Source organism: Phoxinus phoxinus (genome assembly GCF_949152265.1).
Source record: "Phoxinus phoxinus genome assembly, chromosome: 7".
NCBI classification, from domain to species: domain Eukaryota; kingdom Metazoa; phylum Chordata; class Actinopteri; order Cypriniformes; family Leuciscidae; genus Phoxinus; species Phoxinus phoxinus.
The window spans coordinates 1,592,384-1,619,503 of record NC_136882.1 but is presented as its reverse complement, the minus strand read 5'-3'; the positions used below and the strand labels follow the sequence as shown (position 1 = coordinate 1,619,503).

The 27,120-nt window shown below is 44.5% G+C and overlaps 1 protein-coding gene across 1 annotated transcript; it reads left to right on the top strand.

The window, feature by feature from the left end:
• Window positions 1–1,722: 1,722 nt before the first annotated feature.
• aaas (achalasia, adrenocortical insufficiency, alacrimia) lies at window positions 1,723–25,775 on the top strand. Its single transcript, XM_079619446.1, has 17 exons — window positions 1,723–1,922; window positions 2,056–2,151; window positions 4,700–4,827; window positions 6,617–6,672; window positions 6,752–6,843; window positions 8,203–8,249; window positions 8,504–8,602; window positions 11,409–11,552; window positions 12,944–13,064; window positions 13,370–13,494; window positions 15,302–15,362; window positions 18,790–18,880; window positions 21,882–21,954; window positions 22,137–22,204; window positions 22,563–22,644; window positions 23,957–24,041; window positions 25,576–25,775. Exons 2-17 carry the CDS (start codon window positions 2,056–2,058, stop codon window positions 25,714–25,716), a joined length of 1,509 nt encoding a protein of 502 aa, XP_079475572.1. The 5' UTR covers window positions 1,723–1,922; the 3' UTR covers window positions 25,717–25,775.
• The last annotated feature ends 1,345 nt before the right edge of the window (window positions 25,776–27,120 follow it).

Genomic DNA, 27,120 nt, shown 5'->3' with positions numbered 1-27,120 from the left:
TGGGGGCTTTCACATCTGTAGTTCGGTTCATTTGGTCCGGACCAAGGGAGAAAAATTATACTTGGTAGCATTTCTCAGGCGTTTTGGTTCCTTTTCACAGCACACCATTGCTCTGGTCCCAATCAGTGGATGAGACGAACCAAAATGCAGTCACGTGACAACATCCACATTACTCGTTGGCCAGATGGGTCTTGAACGTATTTTTATAACTGCACTTCGATTGGTCAGAATTAACGACCAATCGAATCTTTAACCAGAGTTAAATCCAACAGAACTCTTGGAAGTAAACAAAGAGGAGGAAAATCCGGCAGATCAAGCTTCTTGCATTCCATTGAAGGATTAGCATTACAAACATTATTAACCTATACATGTTGTCTCTTGACTCTTGTCTCTTGACTCGAACTCTACACTGAGTTCATCCCTCACTTCTTCCCACTTTAATCCTGTCATATCGAAGTGATGTATTGCTGCTTCAACAATAATCTGGATTCTTTCAGCTTTAGACCTGACTTCAGCTGTAGCATTTATCACCCCTGCTATGAATGTCACTCACTATTTTCTTCTTTTCTTGGTGATGATCACCCTTTTTATACTTTCTCCGCTCTGATTCTTCTTTTCCTGCTCTGTTCTCTTAACAGCCTCAACATAAGAAATGTTTTCTTTTGATTTTATCTGTTGTACTTTAACATCTTTTTTCATCACTTCACATCCCCCAAATGCCACACTATGATTATGTATTATCATATTTCGTGACACAATAACAGTAATATTATATTTCTACAGTATATAAAAAAATTGCACTTCCAATGTTGTCATTCCCCTTTTAGCACGCGCAAGTGACGATTCTCTGTCAACCAATCAGCATTCTGCAGTGAGTCTAGCTCCACCCTTTGTGCCGTACCTGTGCTGTACCTCAACGGAAGGGTACCCAAAAAGTGATACGGTACTGTTCGCATTTTGGTACCATTCACAACTTTTGACAGTGGAAACGCAAATAATTGCGTACCGTACCGTACCGCTCAGTGGAAACGAGCCATAAGAGATGATCGGTGCCGATTGAACTGAGGCGCTACAGTGATCTGACACGTCACATTAACAAGCGCCAAAACTATATTTATTGTTTGAATTTCATAACAAAAATTTAAAGAATCTGAGAGCTGAGAGTTTGTTTCATATCAAAAGAAACCTGCTCTGTCTTGTCTGTCGGTGTCAGTGTCCTCTTTGCTTGTCCGATTTTTTTCTTTTGAATGCCTGAGAGTTGGCAGCCCTGTATTTAAGCACCAATTTTGATTTCATGGGGACTTTAAAGTCCGCGTGAACCGGAAGTTGCAAACGACTTTTCTCAAGTGTTGTGACGCATTTCCGAGTTAAAGGGAATATTGAACAGAGGGTTTTACTCCAGCGCTCCTCCTCTCCATCTCTCGCCCACAGCAGAGTAACGGTTTGAGGGAGTGGTTAAGCGATTAACAACCCAAGCCGTCAAGCCTACGTCATCAGAAAAAGACTCATTCCAGACCCGGAAGTAACTTTACAGACTTTGATTAAAGATAACTTCGGCAAACAATTTTTTTCTGTGTATTAACTTGCACGGATTAATTGTTCACCACAAGACTAGTAATATCCGCTAACAAAGTAAATAGGGTCAATTTTGATTTCATGCCGACTTTAACCATGATTTTAGTAGAAAAGAAAAAAAAATCTGCCAAAAAACCCCCCAAAAAACTTAGCTACAGTTTTACTAAAGTAACACCATGGTTAAAACCGAAAGTGATCATTCTAAATTAGGCAACAGATACAGGACTTTTGTTATGAAAACGCGTTGTTCGTCGGTGTGGTGTTGTGCTTCCTCGGGGCTTCCGTAAAAGTAAAGGCGCGAGTTCAGCTGCGGTACAGCTCTGTCCTTATATTTACCTCATCGGGAAGTGAGTAACACACAACAACACACCCGTGAAGCTAAATATAATGTTTAACCCCTGATTATGCGTTGCTAGTCGTACGTGTTGTGTATATGATATCCTCCTGCAGAAGTGAATGTAATGTGTGTGTTCTGTGCAGATGTGTTCACTCAGCCTGTTCCCCGCGCCCGTGACCGCCGGACTGACGCTGCGCGAGCACAACAACGAGCTCGTGCCCGGACAGCCCCACACACAGGTGCTCGTGACACACACACAGTCTGTCAGTGTTTATGACATGTTGACTGTCCGTGTCCGGCACTAGTTTGTTTAACTGGTAGAGGGGCTAGTTGTGATTTCACTATTTTCTATAGTGTTTCAATATAACGTTAACTCGATAAAGAATCAGCGTTTTTGCGTCACGATATGAAGTCGATCTATATGACATCATACCGTTTAATTTAAAGATGGTGAATATCATGTATCAGGATTCGATTAACGTTAGAACTACAAACACATGTTTTGAAAAAAAATGAAAAGATTTTGTACAAACTATAGAAATAGATAACTTCTTTTAAAGTTATCTACATAAGATAACTTCTGCTTGATTGTGTATGTGTACACACTAACAACTAATATTGTCCACATGGATGAGGAATCGATTAGCACTACACACACAGATAAACAGGGTCAGAGATAGGGCTGCAATGGTTCAAATAGCTCACGGTTCAGTTTGTATCACGGTTTTAGGTTCACGGTCCCGGTATGATTCGGTATGTGCTGTTCAGGGTAAAAAAGACTACTGTCAAATAAAATAAAGAAAATAAGAACAAATAATCTACCCACAAGCAAAAGCACAAATAAATACAACAGAGCAAATATACTAATAAAATAAACTATGCTTTTCATGTAGGTCTAACATTAGTTTTCAGGTACAGAAATTGAACAAAATGAGCAAATGTAAAATAACATTGCATATTTGACTGTATAAATTAAAGATTAATCCTTATTAAAGTTACAGAAGCTGTTGACTTCAGAGCTGATTCAGTACGGCCTACACCGATACTGTGAAGCCCCGTTCACACCGCCAGCGGCACGCAGCGGCACGTTCCCGTTCATTTCAATGGAGCGCTGGCGTCACGAGCGACGGTGACCACTGGCGACAGAATGTGGGCGTGTCAAGAGACGCGAGACACGCGACAAAAGTTCAGAAATTTCAACTTTATGCAAATGAGAAGCGGTTTTTCGCGAGCGACTACCAATAGGAAAGAAGACTTTCAGTGGAGCTCACGTCACTGTCTCGAGTGCAGGAACTGAAGAGTTCGAGGGCGATCGCACTGTTTTATATGATTTGACTGTAACCACATTCATAATAAAATGATGCATGGAAAAGAAACTGTCGACAGTCTCAGAGTTTAATTCATACATTTATAGTTCGAGTGTTGTAGTTTCTGATGCAAGTTTAGCACTGCTGCAGTTCACTTTACAGTTTCCCTGCATGTGTTGACTATTAGAGACAAGAAAATGTATTATTTGTCAAATACGAATGACGTTTTAGTGATTTATGACCGTATGAGTGAGTTTAATTTGTTGATTGATCGATCGGTAATCTAGTAAATGATTTACTCCACTGAACACTGCTGTGGTAATATAAAAACACTCTCCCAACAGCATACCGTTTCTTTTGAGCCTAATTCCTAGTCAAATTAAAATGATATAGTTGTATCACTTGTGATGGTATTTTGTAGTATAGATATGGCCAGACGTCCAGTCTACCAATAACATTAGAGCGACAATACTAGGAGCGCCCACAAGCGACTACACAGTACAGAGACTAGCGACATACAGCGACAAAGTCGCTGGCGGTGTGAACGGGCTTGAGTTCTTTACCGTATAAGTTCACTGAAGGCATAACAGTATATGTCTGCTAGGATACTCATCAAGACGGACATGTTGACATGTGAATGTGTCCATTCAAGTGCAAGACTTAATATTTGCTTGCTGTCTGAGATGAGTAGCATACACACACACAGACACACACACACACACACACACACACACACGTGCACAAATCTCACAGCGCGCGCTAGTTCTCTTTCGTGTCTTGCTCTTGAATGTTTAAAGCTTAAATGAGTTTAGTTTTAAACACCGATGGTAACGTCTGCAGTGCAGGGTGATGACGGTGTAAATGACAGGTCATGTTCGAGCATTTGGCACTCACATTGAGCAGAGTTTACAAAGAGTAACTGTTTTGTTCACGTTTTTTTGATTATCGCTGTTGTAATGTATTATTTGGGAAGCCAGCAAGTGAATTCATCGACAGTGGAACTGTCTGTTTTACGCGTTGTTATTTTCAACAACCCAGATCATAGATGCGTCATCAGTTTTGAGATCAACCGCGCTGCAGGTGCGTCTCAAACCGTGGGTGGAGAACGGGACGGTTAGATTTTTATTTTATTTTTTTAAACAGAACCGTTACACCCCTAGTTAGAAACTACATGGCGGATGTGGAGACCGACTGTTAAAGGTATGGTCCCTTTAAGTAAAAAAAACAGCACGCATGCGTCTCGGGTTACTCTTTTGGTGTAGGTCGACTTGCGGACGGCCGTCTGCCGGAAGATAATTATTTTAGTCAATAAAAGTTTTAAATATGGATGTTTTTCTTACACAAACGCATCGCTTCACTTCAGAAGGCCTTTGTTAACCCCCGGAGAGCGGTTTCGAACACTTTAATCATGTGCGCTTATAGAGCTTATAGTGTTTTTGTGTCAGAATATGAATAACATGTGTTTGTTGTGTGTGTTCAGTGGTCGGATCTCCCCAGTCCTCAGTTCACCAGAGACTCTCTGAAGGGCCACAGTCGCCCCGAGAGCAGCAGCAAATCTGCCTTCCTGGACCAGAGGGACACGCTGTGGAGGAGGAGCGCCGGAGCCTGGTGAGTGTGTGTGTGTGTGTGTGTGTGTGTGTGTGTGTGTGTGTGTGTGTGTGTGTGTGTGTGCCTTCCTGGACCAGAGGGACACGCTGTGGAGGAGGAGCGCCGGAGCCTGGTGTGTGTGTGTGTGTGTGTGACAACAGTGATCCATCAGATTGTGTTCATCACTGTAAAGCCTAGTCCAGTTCTCTTGTTGAAATCTTATAGGCTAACGCCAGCTTGGAACAGCTGGCCAATTGTCATGAAGTATGCAAATACTGACAGGCTCGCGGGCAGTATAAAATGCATGGGAATGACAATTGATCCTTCGCAGGGAGATTGACAGGCGATCTGACCAATCATAATCCGCCGAATCTGCCGTTTTTGTCGGACACAGCAGTCAGGAGAGTTAGTAGATTAACATGGGGGATTTGAGCTTGAGAAGCGGAGTGTACTGACGTCTTTCCGCGGTTAAAACAACATTCCTTCTGATGTTCATTCATGTTCATTTGATGCTATAAATCAGGGGTGTCCTGCGCAGCGTTCAGTCGTGATTCTGACGCAATTGTCACACCTATGCACCATACCTCGTGACAATTGGACAATACTTCGTGTTAGCCTGTAAGATTTCAACAGAAGTGGAGAAGGGGGAGTTCCCGCAGCATCATAGCTGACGCAGTGTTGAGTTACCGCCTCTCAGGAGCCGAGTTTACGACAGTAACCGGAGACGTTTGGTTTGGTTTGGTTGGTGTTTTGATCTTTTCAGTTGATCACAAATCTTGAATGTGAACGTTTGTTCCTAAATCAAACCAAACTGATCCGGTTCCTCACACAGCAATCTGACATTTATAGTCACCGTGAAATCAAAACTGACCATTCTTGTTTTAATGTAATATTTCCATGTTTATTATAAATGATTTATGGGTGCACATCATTATTGTGTTAATAATCTTGAATCAGAATAACTCCTCTTGCAGCATCTCTTCTCTTCTCTGATGACGAGGGCGGGGCTATAACCTGCCACTCACATGAGATCAGCCAATAGCAAACCACAACCATCCAACCATACAATAAATTCCCCACGGACAAAATCCCTGCCCACATTTGTTCTTGTTCCAGAAGCGTTTCACTCGGATATACGGAACAATAGAGAAGAAAAGACTAGCACAGCTAGTAATGCAAAGTTTAGGGGATTAAGGAAGAGTGAGAGCATAGATAGATAGACCAAGATTCCCACAATTCTGAATAGACAACGAAACAAAATAACATAATTTACTAGAGGCTCTGGCAAGATGTGAATGCTTCAATGACTCACTCATAAAGACTTTCATTACTGGACGAATCAGGGTTTTTGAACGAATCTCTTGAATTAATGATTCAGTGACAAACACATTTTTTTAACAGTCACTTGTCTCCACCTACTGGTGTAAGGATGTAATTGAGACAGTCTTTAGTTCCTTTCAAAAGGTGATTTGCTCTGTTTTGATCACTGCTGTAGTTATTAGTGTTTATATCTGAACTATAACCTTTTATCCAGTACTTTTGTGATAAGAATGATTGTAAGACAGAACAACAGGCTCTCTCTGGGTCAGAACACAGATCTGAGTCGCTGTCGTGTAGAAATGAGTGTGTTCGAGTTGAGATCGCCATCTTTTAACGTTTAATCGTGCAGCTCTGACTGCCACTAACAGTCCTCGGTCTCTCTCCTCGGTCTCTCTCTATTTATTGGCATGACAAATTGTACATTGTATTGCCAAAGCATTTATACGAGCATGAAAATAAAAACAATAAAAAATCTTTCTCTCTCTCTCAGGCGAGATGCGGGCCTGTACGGTCTCTTAGACGAGATCACGAGCAGTGCTGATGAAGGTGAGTCCCGGTCACATGATCATGTTGTCTCCGCAGTGGCGGTGTGTGTGTGTGTGACGTGTGTGTGTGTGTGTTTCAGTGCCCAGGTGCCTGTCGGTGGGCTCGGCCTGTCTGCTGGCTCTGCTGAGATGGGCGTCCTCGTTCCACGGCTCTCTGTTCCCTCATCTGACCGTGAGTACGAGCCGTCCAGCGTCTCCTCAGTGCCACACACACTCTTAAAGTCCCTGTAAAGTCAAAATTAAGTATGTGTTCTGAGTTTGTCATATCACAGAAAAATGTGTTATTAGCCACCCAGCCAAATTTGAATGATAAAAAAAGCCGGCAAGTACATAAAATAAGCTATTAAAATCTTGAAAAAATGAGCAGTGGTCTCTGCTCTCGAACGCTGGGGGCGTGTCCGCTGGGGGCGTGTCCGCTGGGGGCGTGTCCGCTGGGGGCGTGTCCGCTGGGGGCGTGTCCGCCGGCTGCGCTGAAACCTGTCTGACTGACATCCAACTTCTCTAGTGACTTTATGCATGAAAGACTCGGTCTCTTTTGTGGTCGGAAGGGGCTGCTTTGCTTTGTGAACAGATAATAGTTTAAATTACTTGGCTAAGGAATCATATTGATCATATAAATAAACAAAAAAATTACGTTAGAGTGTTGCAGAATTTAGTAGCCTACTTACTGTGGACTACCTACTATAATTATAACATAAGCACACAAGGCAGCCTACCCTCATTGGTGGGCACGCACTGCCGAGGATGGCACCAGGTGTCGGCGCGACGGGAGGATGACGGCCGAGGCGGGAGATAGTCGGTTCGGCCACATTTACCAGTAACAGCGGATTATCAGAGCATCCCAGTTGTCTCCGGCGAAAGTTTATAAAACTATCCCGTGTAAAATGATCACTACAGAGGCGGGTTTTGGTGGTGATCCTCAGCTCTCCATCAAGGTGGCTCTTCACAAAATTAATCCACCTCTTCTTGATGTGATCGTTTTTAGGAAATGTAAATAAGGACACCGATCTGTTTCGTACATGATCGCATCCAGGTAGTAGCCTACGCATTTCCGTGACGAAGGCATAGCTAACTAGCAAACTGTAGGCTGTAGTTATAATAGTACTGACAGTAACTCGCGATTGAGCGCCAAACTGATGCGAATGTGCTCTGTTTATATTGTTAGAGAGCGGCCAGGCTCAGGGGCTCCAGTGCGTCATCGAGTAGGGGCGTGTCCAGCAGCTCAGGGGCTCCAGTGCGTCATCGAGCCCCCGTTTTAGCCACGCCCAAAAAATCCGGAAAATAGCAATGGTGAAAAACTGTTTAACGGTCTAACTCCACAATTCAGTACTTCGCAGTTCACAGTCTTTGTAATATGTTTTAGCAATACATTTCTAACATTTATAATGTGTTAAGAATTTTTTTTTAGAATTGCCTTTACAGGGACTTTAAACTGTCTATTTTGAAAAATTGAAAAAAGCGAGACTCTGGCACCGGCGCGATAGCCAACCCCAGAGGGTTAAACACACTGCTTTCTGCTTCTGTCTGCTAGCTGAGCCGTGACGAGATGGTGGCAGAGTTCTCACAGATGCTGGACTGGTACGTCTTCTTATCAGCCTATGGTCGTTCACGTCTGTCTGCAGTCCTTTGATTGCATTGTAAAGATGGATATAATGGTCATGTGATTTGATCCCTTCTGGTGAAACTCAATGCAAGCATACGAATGGGTCCTGAACTGAGAAAGTGTATGAGCCTCTGGTCTGAAGCACTTATGCTGTTCATACAGAAACCACAGGTGGAGATGGGGTGTGTGTGTGTGTGTGTGTGTGTGTGTGTGTGTGTGTGTGTTTCAGGTCTGACGGCGCTCTGAGGAGCTTCGCTTGGCATCCGCACACGGATAAGTTCGCTGTGGCGTTACTGGACGACTCCATCAAGATCTACAAATCCCACAGGTATTCCAGCGGACACAAGCACAGCTCTAACAGCATAGAGATCACACAGGGGTTCGAACTCCACATCCGGGACATGGGGATTCAGCGCGGCTGCGGGACGTGTTCGTTCAAAAACATTAATTTAGCAACAGAACAGCTTAGGCTTTTACCTGTGTTTTGGTGCAGCTACAACATTAGTTTAGTCAGTTAAATGGACTTGAAGGAATGTGACATGATGAAATATTTATTACACTTATAGGATATTTGCAGCAGAAGGCAAAAGAGCCTTGAGAGCCTTGGTTTATGCTGTTTGTGGAACTGTATAGTGTATAGTTGTCTAAAACACAATGCGCTGTTGTTTACAGTCAATAAACAATATTAGACGCTGATATTTTCCAGATCAAAGTGCAGATAAATGGAGTTTTTGTCCCCAAAAGAAAGTGATTCTGAACCGAAACGAGTCATCAGTAATTCAGTGTCACTTCCTGCTGATCCTGTGTAGCCAGCCTCTGATCCTGATTGGCTGAACAGCGTCTCTTTGCCCCGCCCTCAAACACTGTAGTGTATCTCAGACTGGAAGAGTTTGGTTCGTGTTGTTCATGTCGAGAAGACGCTGTTTTTTTGCTGCCAAAGCAAATCCACTTTGATGAAATTGATACGGTATAAAACCATAGACTAAAAAATGTGAGTGACGACACCCGTTGGTTTCTGAAGCCCAAAGTGGGCGGAGCCGCCCGTCGCCATCTTGGCTGCATGTAGGGGTGTGCGATATTACGATTTTTGATCGTGGACGATTAAAATGTCTCCACGATCTGCTTTTGAAGAAATATCGTAGGATCGTGCATTTTATCAGTTTGCATTTCTGGCGCCTCCGTCTCAACATACTGTACAGCGCAACGTATATCCACATGAAATGCAGAGGAACGGGACACTGTAATTCATAAAAATTAATTATTTGCATGTGCTTTAAAGCCTTGCCGGTTAAACATGTCATTCGCTGCTGATGCGCTGTTCTAACGGGCGCTTTTCTGAAACACCCGAGGCGCACATGCACTAAAAGCCTGTCTAACAGCGCTGTTACTGGGCTAAGTTATCTTTCGAGTCTTATTGCGCTAATACTGTCAAATACACACAAGGTTTACATAAACAAAGTTGGTTATGTCTAAAGTGAAAGAACAATAGAAAAAATGAAGAAAAAAATCTGCTTGTCAAATGCGTGTAGACTCGTTGCGCGCAGGTCTTAAAGTGACAGTAGCCCTAATAGTAAACATGCTGCCGCTTGTCCTTAAAGGGACAGTTACCCAAAAATAAAAATGATGTCATTATTTACTCACTCTCTAATGTTGTTCCAAACCTGTATTAATTTATTTCTTGTGCTGAACACAAAAGAAGATATTTTGAGGAGTGTGGCTAACGGTTGCTGGTCCCCATTGATTACCATAGTAGGAAAAAACTATTATGGAAGTCTCTGGGGTACATCAACTGTTTGTTTACCCACATTCCTCCAAATAACTTTTCAACAGAAGAGGGAGACTTATTCGGGTTTAAAGCGGCTTGAGAGAATTTAATTTTTTGGGAGAACTATCCCTGTTAATAAAACAACAAAATACAAAGAGCATCTCACTCACTCTTGACTGAGAACTTTAATAGTAGCTTTAATAAGAATCAATGTAAAATTTATACAGTGAAGTCGATGTTGTGTTTTATTTTCATATTTGTTCATTTAATTACTTTCTTCAATGCTGTTAAATACACCTGTAGCTGAAAAAATAAAGCACTGTTTTTTTTATTTGTATATTAAGTTGTGTATGTGTATCTTTGTTCTTAATTTTTAATAACAAAGACAATGACAAATATTTTTTATCTTCGGCACTTTGGCCTAAATGTCTGCCATTCTTTTTTATTTTATATGTTGTTACCTAAGGCTTTGTTTTTAAAATAGGGACATTAGTTTGGCTGTGATGCTCAGTCACTTGCAAAATAGTAAAACCAACATGAAAAGGAATCGTGATAAAATCGTGAATCGTGATTTTCCTGAAAAAAATCGTGATATGATATTTTTGCCATATCGCCCACCCCTAGGTGCATGTCACTCGGGGATAAACGAACATGTGCAGCGAGGCGGATTAGCTGAGGTGACGTGACGCTAACAGACAGCAGACAAACGGCTAGTAGTGGCATCAGTGCAATCCACCTGTCACTCAAGTGGCCACGCCCTTAATTATGCAAAACTTTAAGACTTAATATAATTTGAACGGATTTATAAAAATATTCCCCCCCTCATGGTTGTCACGAAGGGCAGAATTAGCTATAAAGACCAAAACCACTTTTTGCACCAGACTGTAAACGTTTTTTTCTGCTGTAAAGTTGGCCATTTTATCATGCGGGTCTGAGTCTTTTCTGCAGCGCTCTCTAGTGGCCAGTGGAGGAACTGCAGTCTAACTCACTGTGTGTCGGATTCAAGAGAGAGACCGGGAGGTTGACGCTTGGGTAAAACTCACGCCATCGTTACTGTGTGAATAAAGAGCTGAGATTCAGATATAATAATGAGCGTTTGGTTTCTGACCAATCAGAGCAGAGCAGCTCTCAGAGAGGCGGAGCTTAGAGAGACTGAATCTTTGATGGAAGCGTTTCAGAGACTGAGAGAGAAGAGCTGATGCTGCAGTGGAGATTATGAGGACATTAGTGTTTAAAAAAAAACCTTTTATAGGAGACTAAGAAACAACATTAGCAACCTTTAAAATAGCGTAACGGGCAGTTTAAGTGTTTGTTTCCTCAGTCCTGAGAGTGTGTGTGTGTGTGTGTGTGTGTGTGTGTGTTCCTGCAGCGTGACGAGCCCGACGCTGAAGCACCGCTGTCAGAGGTCTGTGTGTGCGCTGCAGTGGAAGCCTCTGTGTGGCTCTGTCCTCGCCGTGGCCTGCCAGTCCTGCCTGCTCATCTGGCACGTGGAGCCCACCTCGCTCTCCACCAGGTACCACACACACACACACACACACACACACACACACACACACCTCTCTCTCCACCAGGTACCACACACACACACACACACACACACACACCTCGCTCTCCACCAGGTACCACACACACACACACACACACACACACACACACACACACCTCTCTCTCCACCAGGTACCACACACACACACACACACACACACACACACCTCTCTCTCCACCAGGTACCACACACACACACACACACACCTCTCTCTCCACCAGGTACCACACACACACACACACACACACTACTGCTCCACCAAGTACCACACACACACACACACACCTCTCTCTCCACCAGGTACCACACACACACACACACACCACTGCTCCACCAGGTACCACACACACACACACACACACACACACTACTGCTCCACCAAGTACCACACACACACACACACCACTGCTCCACCAGGTACCACACACACACACACACACACACACACCACTGCTCCACCAGGTACCACACACACACACACACACCACTGCTCCACCAGGTACCACACACACGCACTCACACACACACACACACACACACACACACACACACACCTCGCTCTCCACCAGGTACCACACACACACACACACACACACACCTCGCTCTCCACCAGGTACCACACACACACACACACACACACACACACACACCTCGCTCTCCACCAGGTACCACACACACACACACACACACCTCGCTCTCCACCAGGTACCACACACACACACACACACACACACCTCGCTCTCCACCAGGTACCACACACACACACACACACACACACACACACACACCTCGCTCTCCACCAGGTACCACACACACACACACACACACACCTCGCTCTCCACCAGGTACCACACACACACACACACCTCGCTCTCCACCAGGTACCACACACACACACACACACACACACACACCTCGCTCTCCACCAGGTACCACACACACACACACACACACACACACACACACACTACTGCTCCAACAGGTACCGCATCACACACGCACACACACCACTGCTCCACCAGGTACCATACACACACACACACACACACCTCTCTCTCCACCAGGTACCACACACACACACACACACACACACACACACTACTGCTCCACCAAGTACCACACACACACACACACACCTCTCTCTCCACCAGGTACCACACACACACACACACACACACCACTGCTCCACCAGGTACCACACACACACACACACACACACACCACTGCTCCACCAGGTACCACACACACGCACTCACACACACACACACACCACTGGTCCTCCAGGTAACGCATTGTGTATTTGAGCGGCACCAGAACAGGAAGTAGGCATGAGCGTTGATCTGGTGTGTCTCCCTCAGGCCGTCGTCCGGCTGTGCGCAGGTCCTGTCTCATCCGGGTCACTCTCCCATCACGTCCATGGCCTGGTCCCCCACCGGCTCTCTGCTGGTGTCTGCGTCTCCGGTCGACACTGCCATGATGGTGAGGACAGATCCGCAGGGGTGACAAACAATTCTGACCCAGGTTTCATACCGAACATTCGTGTGAACCGGCCCTGAATCAAAATGTTGGGTTTTTGTAGACTTTTTTTTGTGTGTGTGAGTGTTGAGCATATGTTGTGTGTGTGTTGAGCATATGTTGTTTGTGTGTTGAGCATATTTTGTGTGTGTGTTGAGCATATGTTGTGTGTGTGTTGAGCATATGTTGTGTGTGTGTTGAGCATATGTTGTGTGAGTGTTGAGCATATGTTGTGTGTGTGTTGAGCATATGTTGTGTGTGTTGTGCAGGTGTGGGACGTGGCGGCTGAGAGCTGTGTTCCTCTGCAGCGAGTGGGTGGTGGTGGCGTCACGTACCTGTCCTGGTCTCCCGACGGCAGCCGCCTGCTGGCCGCCACACCCTCCGCTCTCTTCAGGTGCCGTACACACACACACACACACACACACACACACACACACACACACACCTCCCTCCGCTCTCTTCAGGTGCCGTACACACACACACACACACACACACACACACACACACCCTCCGCTCTCTTCAGGTGCCGTACACACACACAAACACACACACACCCTCAGCTCTCTTCAGGTGCCGTACACACACAGACACACGCACCCCTCCCTCCGCTCTCTTCAGGTGCCGTACACACACACACAGACACACACACACACACACACACACACACCCTCAGCTCTCTTCAGGTGTCGTACACACACACACACACAGCTGACTGCTGGCTTACAGGACCAATATATCGCTCTATCACAGTGACGATATACACTGACAGTGTGCTGTCGGACTACTAGAGTTGGAAATCGAAGACTTGAGGTCTGGAATGGACAAGATTTGCTCCATTTTATCCATTGTGTGTAGAAAATCCATAATTTGTGGCTTCAAGCTCCTAGCCCACCTAGTTCCTTATCTGTGGAACTTCTTTTTTGAGGTTTTAGAGCCCTGTCCTTTTCATCCAGGCTGAAGAAAGGGGACTTGCGCTGTGATGAAGGGAGTCTGCCCTCATGTGTGCCTGCTGATCACTACACATGCGTGACATTTATGTTAGTTCGGCTAGTTGTTTTACTATGGTATTTTTAAACCACAGGCAAACGTTCCCTGTGTAAGTCTTCTTTAGCCTGTTGATTTTTGTTACAATTAAACATTTTGCAATAAGACTAAATGTGAATATCTACTTTTTTATTATAATTTTTTACCTTGTTGGAATTGTTATTAAGGAATCGATAAGCAGAGTCGAAATCGGATTAGTAAAAATGCAAACGATACACAACCCTAAGTACTACTGAAAAATTCTCACTGTTATCTGCATACCGACAGCTCAGATGGCCAGTCAGTGATGTTACACTGTTAAAGGATTAGTTCACCCAAAAATGAAAATAATGTCATTAATTGAAGCTGTATATACAGTATACTGTCCATGTCCATAAAGGTAATATAAACATCATCACAGTAGTCCATGTGACATCAGTGGGTTAGTTAGAAGTTTTTGAAGCATCGAAAATACTTTTTGGTCCAAAAATAACACAAAATAAGACTTTATTCCGCATTGTATTCTCTCCCGGGTCTGTTGTCAATCCTTCACAGTTACGCTGATGGCGTAAGACGCTGATGACGTGTTATCTGGTGCGCCCGAGCTTCATTTACAGTCTGAGGGAAACGCACGCTGTAAAAGTGTCTCATCCGCGACATGCACATTTACGCACCATTAAAAAAATCATATCCACGCAAACAATGTAGAATAGCTTGAATATAGCGTGCGTCTCCCTCAGACTGTAAACGAAGCTCGGGCGCACCAGATAACACGTCATCAGCGTCTTACGTCAGCAGCGTCACTGCGGAGTCGTGAACACAGATTCACAACAGACCCGGAAGAGAATACAATGCTGAATAAAGTCTTATTTTGTGTTATTTTTGGACCAAGAAGTATTTTCGATGCTTAAAAACTTCTAACTAACCCACTGATGTCACATGGACTACTGTGATGATGTTTATATTACCTTTATGGACATGGACAGTATACTGTATATACAGCTTCAATGGAGGGACAGAAAGCTCTCGGACTAAATCTAAAATATCTTAAACTGTGTTCCGAAGATGAACGGAGGTCTTACGGGCTTAGAACGACATGAGGGTGAGTCATTAATGACATGATTTTCATTTTTGGGTGAACTAACCCTTTAACTATAGGTGTGTTCTGTGTGTTGTAGGGTTTGGGAGACGCGCATGTGGACCTGTGAGAGATGGCCGTGTCTGAAAGGCAGTTGTCAGGTAAGAAAACGTCTCGGTTACGCATGTAACCCCCCTTTTCCTTAAAGGAGGGAACGGGAGACGTTACGTCGACATGCTGACGTAATTGGGATCACTTCAGGAAGCCCTATCATCTTCAAGTATCTACAGAACGAGCCAATGAACGTTGGCGTGCGTGAATCGCGTCATGCCCCGCTGTGCGTTTATAGACACGGAAGCGGACGCACGCACTTTTGTTGTTCGCTGAGGAGCCGAGATCGTGACGGCTGTACAGCGATGGTCAGTAACCCTTCCCTTTCAGTCGTAATTGGAATCCCTATGGAAAACGTCACGGTTTCTGCCAGATCCAGTGCCATACGCAGGGCTGGGTCTGCCTCCTCCGAAGGCAGCGCTTGCAGGTTCACCTCCTGGTCCCGGAAGGGAGTGGTAGGAACCTTGGGCACGTATCTGGTCTCAGGATCACGTGAAAGTTAACCAGGCCGAATTCTAGGCACGATTCGTCGACAGAAAATGCATGCAGGTCCCCTACCCTCTTGATGGAGGCCAATGCAACCAGGAGTACTGGTCTTACAGGACAGGATTTTTAACTCTGCTGATTGCAAAGGCTCAAAGGGTGGTCTCTGAAGAGCCGAAAGGACCTGAGACAAATCCCAAGAGGGTATTGAGAGCGCGTGAGGCGGATTTAGTCTCCTCGCCCCCCTCAGGAACCTGAGGCAACATGCACTTCAAGGGTGGAGGGAGACTGCATTCGCTCCAACCCTTCTTGCAGGAAGGAAAGCACAGCTCTGATCGAGCAAGTTCTGGGGTTCTCCTGGTGAGAAGAACACTACTCAACGAACAGGTTACACTTCAATGCATAGAGGCGCTCCGTAGAAGGGGCTCTAGCGGATGTGATGGTGTCAACTACCGCCTGGGGTCCAGTCCAGCGACCAGACATGGAGTTTCCAGAGGTTTGGACGCGGGTGCTATAGGGTGCCCGTCTCTGAGAGAGCAGGTCCTCTCTCAGGAATGGGCCAGGGAGGGGCTGTCGCGAGGAGCACTAGTTCCGGGAATCTGGTCCAATTTGGCCAAAACGGCGCAACAAGTAAGACCTGCTCCTCGTCCTCCCTGATTTTGCCCAGTGTCTGTGCAGGAAGGCTCACTGGAGGAAACGTATACTTGCGTTGGGGCCAGCTGTGAGCCAGAGCATCCGTGCCAAGGGTGCCTTCGGTCAGAGAGTAGAACAACTGGCAGTGGGACGTGTCCGGGGCGGCAAAAAGATCTACCTGTGCGGTCCTGAAGTGCCTCCAAATCAGCTGGACCGCCTGGGGATGGAGTCTCCATTGTCCCGGTAGAACCTACTGCCGTGAGAGCTCGTCAGCTGCACGGTTGAGCAGGCTCGGAATATGAATGGCACGAAGCGACCTCAGATGCTTCTGACTCCAAAGGAGGAGTTGGCGGGCAAGTTGTGACGTGGCGGGAGCGTAGACCACCCTGGCAGTTGATGTACGCAACGCCCGCAGAGCTGTCCGTGTGGACCAGTACATGCTTGCCTAGTAGCGCCGTTTTGAAGCGGCCCTGCCCAAAGGTGTACTGCTAACAACTCGAGGCAGTTGATTTGCCAATGCATTTGAGGCCCCGTCCACAGACCTGAAGCTGCATGCCCGTTGTACGTGGCCCCTCAGCCCAGTGGCAGAGGCATCTGTGGTGAACACAACATGCCTGGACACTTGTTATAAGGGAACACCTGCCCGAAGAAACGAAGGGTCTGACCACGGGCTGAGAGTTTGGTGACAGTGCGGGGTGATAGAAACCCGACACGAGCCACGCTGCCACGCTCATCTCGGGGCTCTGCCGTGGAGCCAGTGTTGAAGCAGCCTCATATGAAGCAATCCGAGCGGCGTCATGACTACAGATGCCATATGCCCCAGGAGCCTCTGAAATAGCTTCAGTGGTGCCGCTGTCCTGAGTCTGAGCAAGCTCACGCAGTCCAACACTGACTGGACACCGTGATGCGCGTTGATCGAGTCCAGCTCCATACTGAGAAAAGGGATCTTCTGCCCGGGGTTGCTCTTTTGCCTGTTGACCCAAAGCCCTAGATTGCTGAGGTGACTGAGCACCATGTCCCTGTGTTCGCACAACTGCTCTCTCGACTGAGCCAGAATGAGCCAGTCGTCGAGGTAGTGACGACGTGAGAATGCGAACACCACGCTCGCACATGGGAGCAATGGCCGCCTCTGCGACTTTCGTGAAGAACACTGGGTGACAGGGCCAGCCCGAAGGGTAAGACTTTCTACTGATATGCCCGACCCTCGAACGCAAAGCAAAGAAACTGTCTGTGTCGAGGGAGAATCGAGACATGAAACTGTCCTTCAGGTCGATCGCTGCAAACCAATCTTGGAGACGGATGCACTTGAAAATGCGTTTCTGCATAAGCATCTTGAACGGCAGCCTGTGACCGGTCCAAGATTGGTCGTAACCCACCGCCTTTCTTGGGTACAATGAAGTACGAGCTGGTCTTCATATTGGCTGTAGGGACCGGCTCCCGCGGGGCAGAGTGAGTGTGCGGAGGCCTCTCGGGAGCTCAAGATCGGGGCGTAGGCAAGGGGAACGGCACCTCCCTTGAGGCAAGCGAGTCTCGATCTTAGCACAGCAATAGTCATGTTCCCGCACTGAGAACATGAACTATTCACAAAAGCAGCCTCAGCGTGCTTAATGCCCAAACACGAGAGGCAACTATTGTGCTGACGCCAGGGAATGACCGCACCCAGAAACGCACAGGCGGACTGATATCCTGAAAAGGACGCAGTGTCACGCCTGTGTTGCTCTTTTGTGAGGAAATAAAAACTCTTTTTGTAACTCTCGCACAGTGCTGAGGCACCCAGGGAATACAGCAGTGGTAGTCCTGACCGCTGTACACTATCACGGGGAAACGCCCATCGAACGGACACAGAAATTTAATGCTGTGAAAACAGTTGTTTGAGGTGTAATGAGCTGTAATGCTCGCGGCCACTCGCTGATCTCGCCGTCATGCCAACACTGTAGTGGAGAGGTCTGAAGAATCTTCAACATCAAGTAGCAGTTTGTTTACATTGTTTTCGTAGACAATGGTGCGTGTGTCCGCTTCCGTGTTTATAGCGTTATAGCCAGCGTTCATTGGCTCGTTCTGTAGATACTCGAAGATGATAGGGCTTCCTGAAGTGATCCCAATTACGTCGGCATGTCGACGTAACGTCGAATGTGAACGATCGATTGAAAGGGAACTCCTCTAACTAGTGTAAACATCATCACACCTGCCAGGAAGAGTGATTGACAGGTGGTTAAGGATCCCTGGCTCACTCTCTGTGTGTGTGTGTGTGTGTGTGTGTGTGTGTGTGTGTGTGTGTGTGTGTGTGTGTGTGTGTGTGTGTGTGTGTGTGTGTGTGTGTGTGTGTGTGTGTGTGTGTGTGTGTGTGTGTGTGTGTGTCAGTCGGCCTGCTGGAGTCCCGACGGAGGCTGTCTGCTGTTGAGCATTCAGGGAGAGAGGCTCGTATACGCGCTCACCTTCTCTGACCTCACAGGTATGAACATCAGCACACCGTCTCCTGACTAACATATTTAACCCTCAGGGGTCTGAGGTGTTTTCTGGGTCCTGGAGGTGTTCTGACATGCTCTAACATTTGTGCTTATTTCTGTTACTTGTGACATTTTCATGACTAAAGTATTATTACACTGCATTCAGCACAAACTCTGCTACAATAATATGTCAGCAGCATGTATGTAAAAGTTTGTAGTTTTGAGATAATAACATTTATGCGTGGTTTGTGAAAATGACCAAAAAAAAGTCACTGAAATAATGTCATGAAAGACAAACTAATTATTTCTTCGCAAGGCTATTGAAAATTGTATCACGTAGCCTAGAATATTTGCTCCAAAACTATGTGAAAATCACCTTGACTACTCATTCAGAACAGACAATATATTGATTTAAAATTTGTAAGACATGTCTTGTGTAAGAAAGCTTTATGCGAGGAGGCGTTAACCACCATGAATATTGAGTGTTTCACACCTGAGAGAGACAAAGAGCCTCATAATGGCCCTATTAGGAGCTCTCAGGCACTATCATTACATTACCTTGCACAAAGAATGAGGAGATTTAAAATAAAAATGGCTTTTTGATTGTTTGAATTTATTTACAACACAACATCATCCAAAGATACACAACAAATGGCAAAAAGCACATTATTTAACACACTGAACTAAAGACAGAGACTTAACCAGTCACACACCTTTCCTTTCCTGAAACATAGTGCATACCTGTCATTTCCAAGGTGTTTGATTTTTCACTTTACCTCCTCATGCTCATGTTGAAGTCAGCAGGACGGGTAGCTACCTAAAAAATATATATATATATAAAAAAGTTGTGAGCATGCTGATATCAAGAAGAAACCAGGGCTGCATGATTGTGGGAATACATTTTAGATTTCTGGTGAAAATTCCTTTTTAAAATTTACAAAATACACACACACACACACATATATATATATTTGTTGTGCCTTGTAGGCATATACCTGCACTGCAAAAAATGATTTTCTTACTTAGTATTTTTGTTTTGTTTCCAGTCCAAATATCTAAAAATTATTAAATCAAGAAGCATTTACTAGAGAAGTAAAATGACATAAGAAATTCTATTTTGTTTTAAGATAAAAATAAAGTAATTTAAGTAATTTTGCTTAAAACGAGCAAAATTATCTGCCAATGGGGTAAGCAAAAAAATCTGAATTCGAATAGAAAACAAGAAAAAAAATCTTAATTCAAATGGAAACCAAGAATTTTTTGCTTACCCCATTGGCAGATAATTTTGCTCGTTTTAAGCAAAATTACTTAAATTACTTTATTTTTATCTTAAAACAAAATAGAATTTCTTATGTCATTTTACTTCTCTAGTAAACACTTCTTGGTTTAAGAATTTTTAGATATTTGGACTGGAAACAAAACAAAAATACTAACTAAGAAAGTATTTTTTGCAGCAGGGCTGAATCAAATAATAAGAACAATAGTATAGCAGGCATAGTTAAAAAGGAACACTTCAGTAACACTACACTAGAGAAAAACATATTGATTATCATATGTTACTTCAAATGTTTACATCGATATGACGTTATGAAATGAGATTGGAGTAAAATCATGGTTTGCTTTTCAAACGCACGTCGCGCGACTGCGTTTTCAAACTCTCACAGCGCGTGCAGGGAGCATTCACTGAAGCATCGAGCAACAGTTCAATGGCAATATGAAGTTTATGCAACAATAACACTAACTAATATAATTCAGGATTATTTCTTACCTTAAAATCGTTCTTGTCTTCAAATCGCGATCTTCTTCTTCAGATGTAAACCCAATAATCTCACAGCATGTCTTCCAAACTCGACGACTGAAGAGGACTGATAAAGTTTGCCGCTTTGTTGTTGAGGTAATGGGGGCGTTCGCGCGACACATGGACGATTTGCATCTCTATATGTTTTGCGCGTGTGGGTGTGGTCACATTAAAACTAATGAGGAAGGGTTAGAGAAACTGAATATCTTGTTGGTTTTATACAAATTACTTAAACAGAGAATATTTGTTTTCGTTTTGAATCAGATAATTTAAAACTACACACTTAAATGATTATAAATATATAGAGCTCACAAATGTGTGACAAGTATTCGCTGAGTTTTTTAAATGTTTAGAGACGTGCTCAAGAAAAAAAAGTTCACGAGACGGAGAGGCAGAAAGCACACCCTGTTTAATTTCTTTATTTTACAAAAGCACAACGTTTTGTTTTGATTGTAAGTGGACACATACAAAAGTAGACATCTCACAGATTCTTTTTTAATTTTTATTAAGTCTGTATGACCATATATGACGGAGTATTTTAAGTTTATTCAGCTGCTATGTGAAAAAAAACGCGCAAATCACGCCGGCGTGATTGCCGACCCCAGGGGGTTAAATAAACTAGTTTCATTCATATTGTACTGACCTAAACTAACTGTGTGGAAAAGCTTTCTTTAATTTAAGCTCATTGGAATTTTTTTTTTTTGTAGTTTCTTTCATTATATGTTTTGTACAGTATATAATGTGCAAATAAGAAGAGACTTGTGTCAGTACTGGCTTTAGTGTGATTATTACTCAAGCAACTACATAATACAGGAACACAACTGAACATTAAACACTGACATCTTTCCCTTCACTGAATAACACATAAGATAACATTTACTAGTGCGGAGAAAGCTACAGATCCACTGCCCAGTTAGCTAGGTCAACTAGAATGATTCATGTAGTTTGAACACAAATGGATTCAGTCACATCCAGTTAACGTCAGTTTTAAATATATCAGGCGGATTAAATTAATGGTTTTGTTTTGTTGTCAATTAAGTTGACAATGTTCAAGAATCATGTTGCTTTGGTGGCCGATGTATCATGCATCTCTACTGATTACACTTGCCATGTCATATCAAGAAGTTTAGGAGATTAGTAAGGCTTTGGAGACATGTTAGCATGAACGGTCATGATCTGAGAGTGGTGTTTTCCCCGGCGGTGTTCAGGTGGGCCTAAAGCCGCCACAGTGGTGGCCGACCTGTCCGAGACCAGCTTCCCTGGACCTGAAGGAGAACTCACGTAAGACTTGCTCTCCTTGCACATCTGTTTAAAGAGTGGCTCAGGTGAACTGCACTGATGAAGAGCGAGCACAGGCCAATGAGGGCTGTGTACATACTGTGAGCAACTGAACCTCAGCAGGTGTTGACCGTGTGTGTGTGTGTGTGTGTGTGCGCTTGCTCCTGTTCCCGTGTGTGTGCCAGTGTTGGGGGAGAGGTGTGCTCGCTGTCATGGGATCCGAGAGGAGAGAGGCTGGCTGTGCTTCTGAAAGGTAGAGCCCTGCTGTATCCACACACATCACCTGACACATGCAGCTGAACTGGCTTGACCGACCCGAGCTGGACAGTTATTTTAGGAAGCCGTGTTTATGAAGTCTTGCTTAAGCACTGTAAAACATTCATTCATGTTGTACGGTCAGGAAACCAATAATGATGATAAGTAGCAAATGACCAGGAACATAAATAGGTTTGTGTGATTTAATCTGATGTGTTTTGCTGGTCAAAAGTTGTTTAGATGTTTATAATATTTCAACAGAACCTCTTCATAGCTTTGTTCCCCTAGTAATAAAAGATAATGTCAGACTGCTCTCCTGTTTTCTCGAGTGTCTGTAACCGCTGTGTTGTGTGCAGGCGAGTCAGCGGCCGATAATCACCCGTCAGTGATCGCCGTGTTCAAGACGCGCTCCGTTCCGGTCTTCGAGCTGCTGCCCTGGTGCGTGTGAGACGAGCTACAGTTTGAGGAACACAACTACACAACTACACAACTACACTAATCACCAGGGATGCACAACATGTTGGTCAATACAGATAATTCTTTATATTTGAAAGACAATAACCGATATATTGGCAGATAAATTTAAATTTTTATATAATTTTTGAGAGCCTGCTTACAAAAACAAGTGTCTCACCATTAAAAGCAATGTCCCAAGCACACAATGTTCTCACTGTGATGTTATGCAGCCGATATGACAGACTTGCGCTGCATATTTCAAGCGATTCAGAACCATCATGTTGAACATCTGAAGCGTCTCAGCTGAAGGAAACACCGTATTTATCAGCTTTAATGTATAACGGTAACATTAAAAATGAACATGTATCGGCCGATACCGCTATGATTGCTGATGTATTGTGCATCCCTAGAAATCACTCAATGTACATCTCTGGTCAGTTGCTTTTACTTACTAACATTCCAGTTATGCTATTGTGATGCATTGTTTTTTAAATATTTGTGTTATGTATAGTGATGTGTATCACAGCCAATAATTTCGAGCATTTTTTCACATTTGATACAGTGGCTTGAGTCTAAATCTGATTACCGTATTTTCCGGACTATAAGTCGCTCCGAAATATAAGTCGCATCAGTCAAAAAATGTGTCATGAAGAGGAAAAAAAACATATATAAGTCGCACTGGACTATAAGTCGCATTTATTTAGAAATGTATATCACAAAATCCAAGACCAAGAACAGACATTTAATCTGGAAAGGCAAGTTATTCAACTAACTTACACAGTAGCACACAGAACAACAGCTGAATAGTGTCCGGTGTGTTAGCGTAACACATTAACAGTTATTCAGCTCCACAACAGCATAAAGAACATGTACCTGAGGCTGAATATGCTAAACTAACATTAGCCAACGAGTCCAACAAGTTACCGGTCAGCAAGTTCACCAAGCTCCCGATCTCACTCCTCAACACTGAACTCTTCTTCCTCTGTGTCGCTTCTGAACAACTCCGCTAACTAGAGCGCCCTCTCGCGGCTGTACACGGTAATGTTTTCTCTTGGTTCATCTCACTCAGTATGAATTAAAATTGATATATAAGCCGCACCTGACTATAAGTCGCAGGACCAGCAAACCTATGAAAAAAAGTGCGACTTATAGTCCGGAAAATACGGTAGTGTTTGTCCGGCTGATTTTTGCTGATGATCATGATGACTTGTGTTTTAAAGTGTCGGATTCATGTGAGTCCAGAACGTGTTCTGAGCCGGATCGAGTGTTAATCTCGTGTGTTTGTGTGGCTCAGTGGTTTCGTGATGGGAGAGGCCGGAGCGGAGCCCAGGTTCATGCAGTTCCACCCGCACTTCCAGCTCGGCGCGCTGCTAACTGTGGTGAGCATGCACCGGTCAGAGAACTATCCCTGCGATCTGATCGAGCGCTGCGGTCTTCAAGCGCTCCTCACTGTAGCCGCTCACAAATTACAGGACACGAACATCTGTCTTTTAATTACTCACCCTTTTTTCATTTCACAGAGGGTGCTCTGTTTGAGCAAAAACATCCTTTACCACTTTATTGACAAACTGTTGTTCTCCAGCGCGTTCGTAAGATGTGTTGTGCTGCCGCGAGCGCAGACGCCGTTGTGTGAACGTGTGCTGGAGATTCATATTTTGTAACTTGAGTGGTAAATTATGTTTTTGCACAAACAGAGCCCTCGCATCACTTCATAAAACTGAGGTTAACCCACTGGAGACACGTGGATTACTTTAATGACGTCTTTACTACCTTTCTGGGCCTTGAAAGTGTCAGTTGCGTAGCGGTCCATGGAGGGACAGAAATCTCTCAATTTCATCAAAAGTATCTTCATTAGTGTTCCGGAGAGGAGCGAAAGTCTTACAGGTTTGAAAACATATGAGGATGAGTAATTGATGACAGAATGTTTTATTTTTGGGTGAACTAAACCCTTTAAATGTGATAACCAGTGTAATTACCAGATTGACTTCTCCGGTCCATACACACATAGGCTTGGGTGTCGTTTGAGTTTGAGTGATTCCAATTCTGATTCTTTCTCGATTCCCAGTTTCAGTTCCAATAAGGTCAACATTTAACATTCAGATATCAAACATATCTATTCTGTGGCTTTTAGTTGCGGCTGAATCCCATGAACAGAAATCAGAAAACAAAAACACCACAGCAAGAACTACTAGACTTACTCGTATATATTCCAAACATGATTAAAGCAATCAGTCAGTAATAAAATAATAACAAATTAGCAACAGCTCAAACAAACACGAACAATGTTCAGGTACAGAAATTAACATGTAAAATAACACTGCACAGTTTTCTTTTTAAGTAAAATATAGATTAATCCTTATTAAAGCTACAAAAGTAATTCATTCAGAAGCAGTGAGTGATTTTCTGTCTTTTGTTGTTTGACCAACAATAATGACAGACAGCAGCAGGTTTATTCTAGGTTTATTATTAAGTTTCTTACACTTTAAGAGCGACGTGTGCACAGAGAAAAGTTTTCTTGTGCATCATCTTGTGCTTTAAAATGCGCACACAGGAGTCAATACGCAGAATTTAAATAGAAATGTTATAACAAGTAAACGATTTGAGAATTGGAAGCAATTTCGAGTCCTAACCCTTTACACAAATGTGCCAAATTGGACAGAGAGTGAAACTAAAGCTTTTCTCATCCGCGTGTTCTGGATTCAGCTGAACTGATGCTGTTTGATTTACATAGAAATCCCAACTGCAGTGTACATCACACAAGCTAAAGTCTCTCGCTCCCTCTCTCTCTCTCTCTCTCTCTCTCTCTCTCTCTCTCTCTCCCTCTCTCTCTCTCTCTCTCTCTCTCTCTCTCTCTCTCTCTCTCTCTCTCCCCCTCTCTCTCCCTCTCGCTCTCTCTCTCTCTCTCTCTCTCAGTGCTGGTCTGACGGGAGGATCTCTCATGTGCCGTTTTACTTCAGTAGCGCGGGGCTTTTAGGAGAGTCACAGAAGCAAGTCCTCTCCAGCAACACATCCCATGCTCCCGCCAACAAACTCTACACCGAGATCATTTCATGAACACATTCACGAGCTCCACTTCACCGGTCAGCTGTCATAATAAACTATTTTTGCAGCATATTGTGTGACGTGTGTATTTTTGCAGGTAAAACGAAATGAGCCCTTTGTATTTAAGTGGATTGTGCTGAGAGTGGAGACACATCTGGAGGCAGAAGTTAGTGAACCTGTAGTCCAGCTCACAGAAAGCTCTCAGCTGCAGATGATCAAAAGTATCCTAATCTTATCAAAAAGTTTTGGACAACCAAAAGTAATAATAATAACTGCAGTCCCATCAGATTGCTTTTGAACATCTGGGCTGAGGATTTTAAGAACTGTTACTGAACTGTTCAACAATTAACTGGAAAAATTAGTTAATGTTTGCACCCAGCCCTATAGTCCTAAATGTATCAACCACTTAAAGTCTCCCTGTGGTGTAAATCCAGCTTTTAATGTAGTTTATGTGTGTATGTGGTGTTATTAATCTGCTTTAACACACACACATGTGTAAGTTCATAAGTGGACAGCATTGCTGAGTATTTTCTGCTTAAAACTGCAGTGAACCAAAGACAGTCTCAAAAACACGGTTTGATCACAGTGGATCTCTGAGTGAGTGGAGGTGGGGCTCATTTGCATATTCATAGAACCGCGCATACTAAATGAGGCAAGGGTGTCGCGTAAAATTCAAGATATTTTAAGGCATGAAGGAACTTTTCGAAAACAAAATTTATTGAATACAGGGGGACTTTGAAATTAGTTTTCTGCTTCCCCGTTCTGCGTTTATATCTGCAGTGAACCGAACCGTGGCTCCTTGCTCCCCTCAGCTCCACCTGAGACTGTCGTCCATTCAGCTCCACCTGAGACCGTCGTCCGTTCGGCTCCACTGTGGCTCCTTGCCCCCTCAGCTCCACCTGAGACCGTCGTCCGTTCGGCTCCACTGTGGCTCCTTGCCCCCTCAGCTCCACCTGAGACTGTCGTCCGTTCGGCTCCACTGTGGCTCCTTGCCCCCTCAGCTCCACCTGAGACCGTCGTCCGTTCGGCTCCACTGTGGCTCCTTGCCCCCTCAGCTCCACCTGAGACTGTCGTCCATTCAGCTCCACCGTGGCTCCTTGCCCCCTCAGCTCCACCTGAGACCGTCGTCCGTTCGGCTCCACCGTGGGTCCTTGCCCCCTCAGCTCCACCTGAAATCGTCATCCGTTCGGCTCCACCGTGGCTCCTTGCCCCCTCAGCTCCACCTGAGACCGTCGTCCGTTCGGCTCCACTGTGGCTCCTTGCCCCCTCAGCTCCACCTGAGACTGTCGTCCGTTTGGCTCCACTGTGGCTCCTTGCCCCCTCAGCTCCACCTGAGACCGTCGTCCGTTCGGCTCCACTGTGGCTCCTTGCCCCCTCAGCTCCACCTGAGGCTGTCGTCCGTTTGGCTCCACTGTG

Coding starts and splice junctions, on each gene's coding strand:
- aaas (XM_079619446.1), top strand. CDS start 2,056: ATGTGTTCACTCAGCCTGTTCCCCGCGCCCGTGACCGCCGGACTGACG. Junction 13,065..13,369: donor CGGTCGACACTGCCATGATG/GTGAGGACAGAT, acceptor TGTGTTGTGCAG/GTGTGGGACGTGGCGGCTGA. Junction 24,042..25,575: donor TCGGCGCGCTGCTAACTGTG/GTGAGCATGCAC, acceptor TCTCTCTCTCAG/TGCTGGTCTGACGGGAGGAT.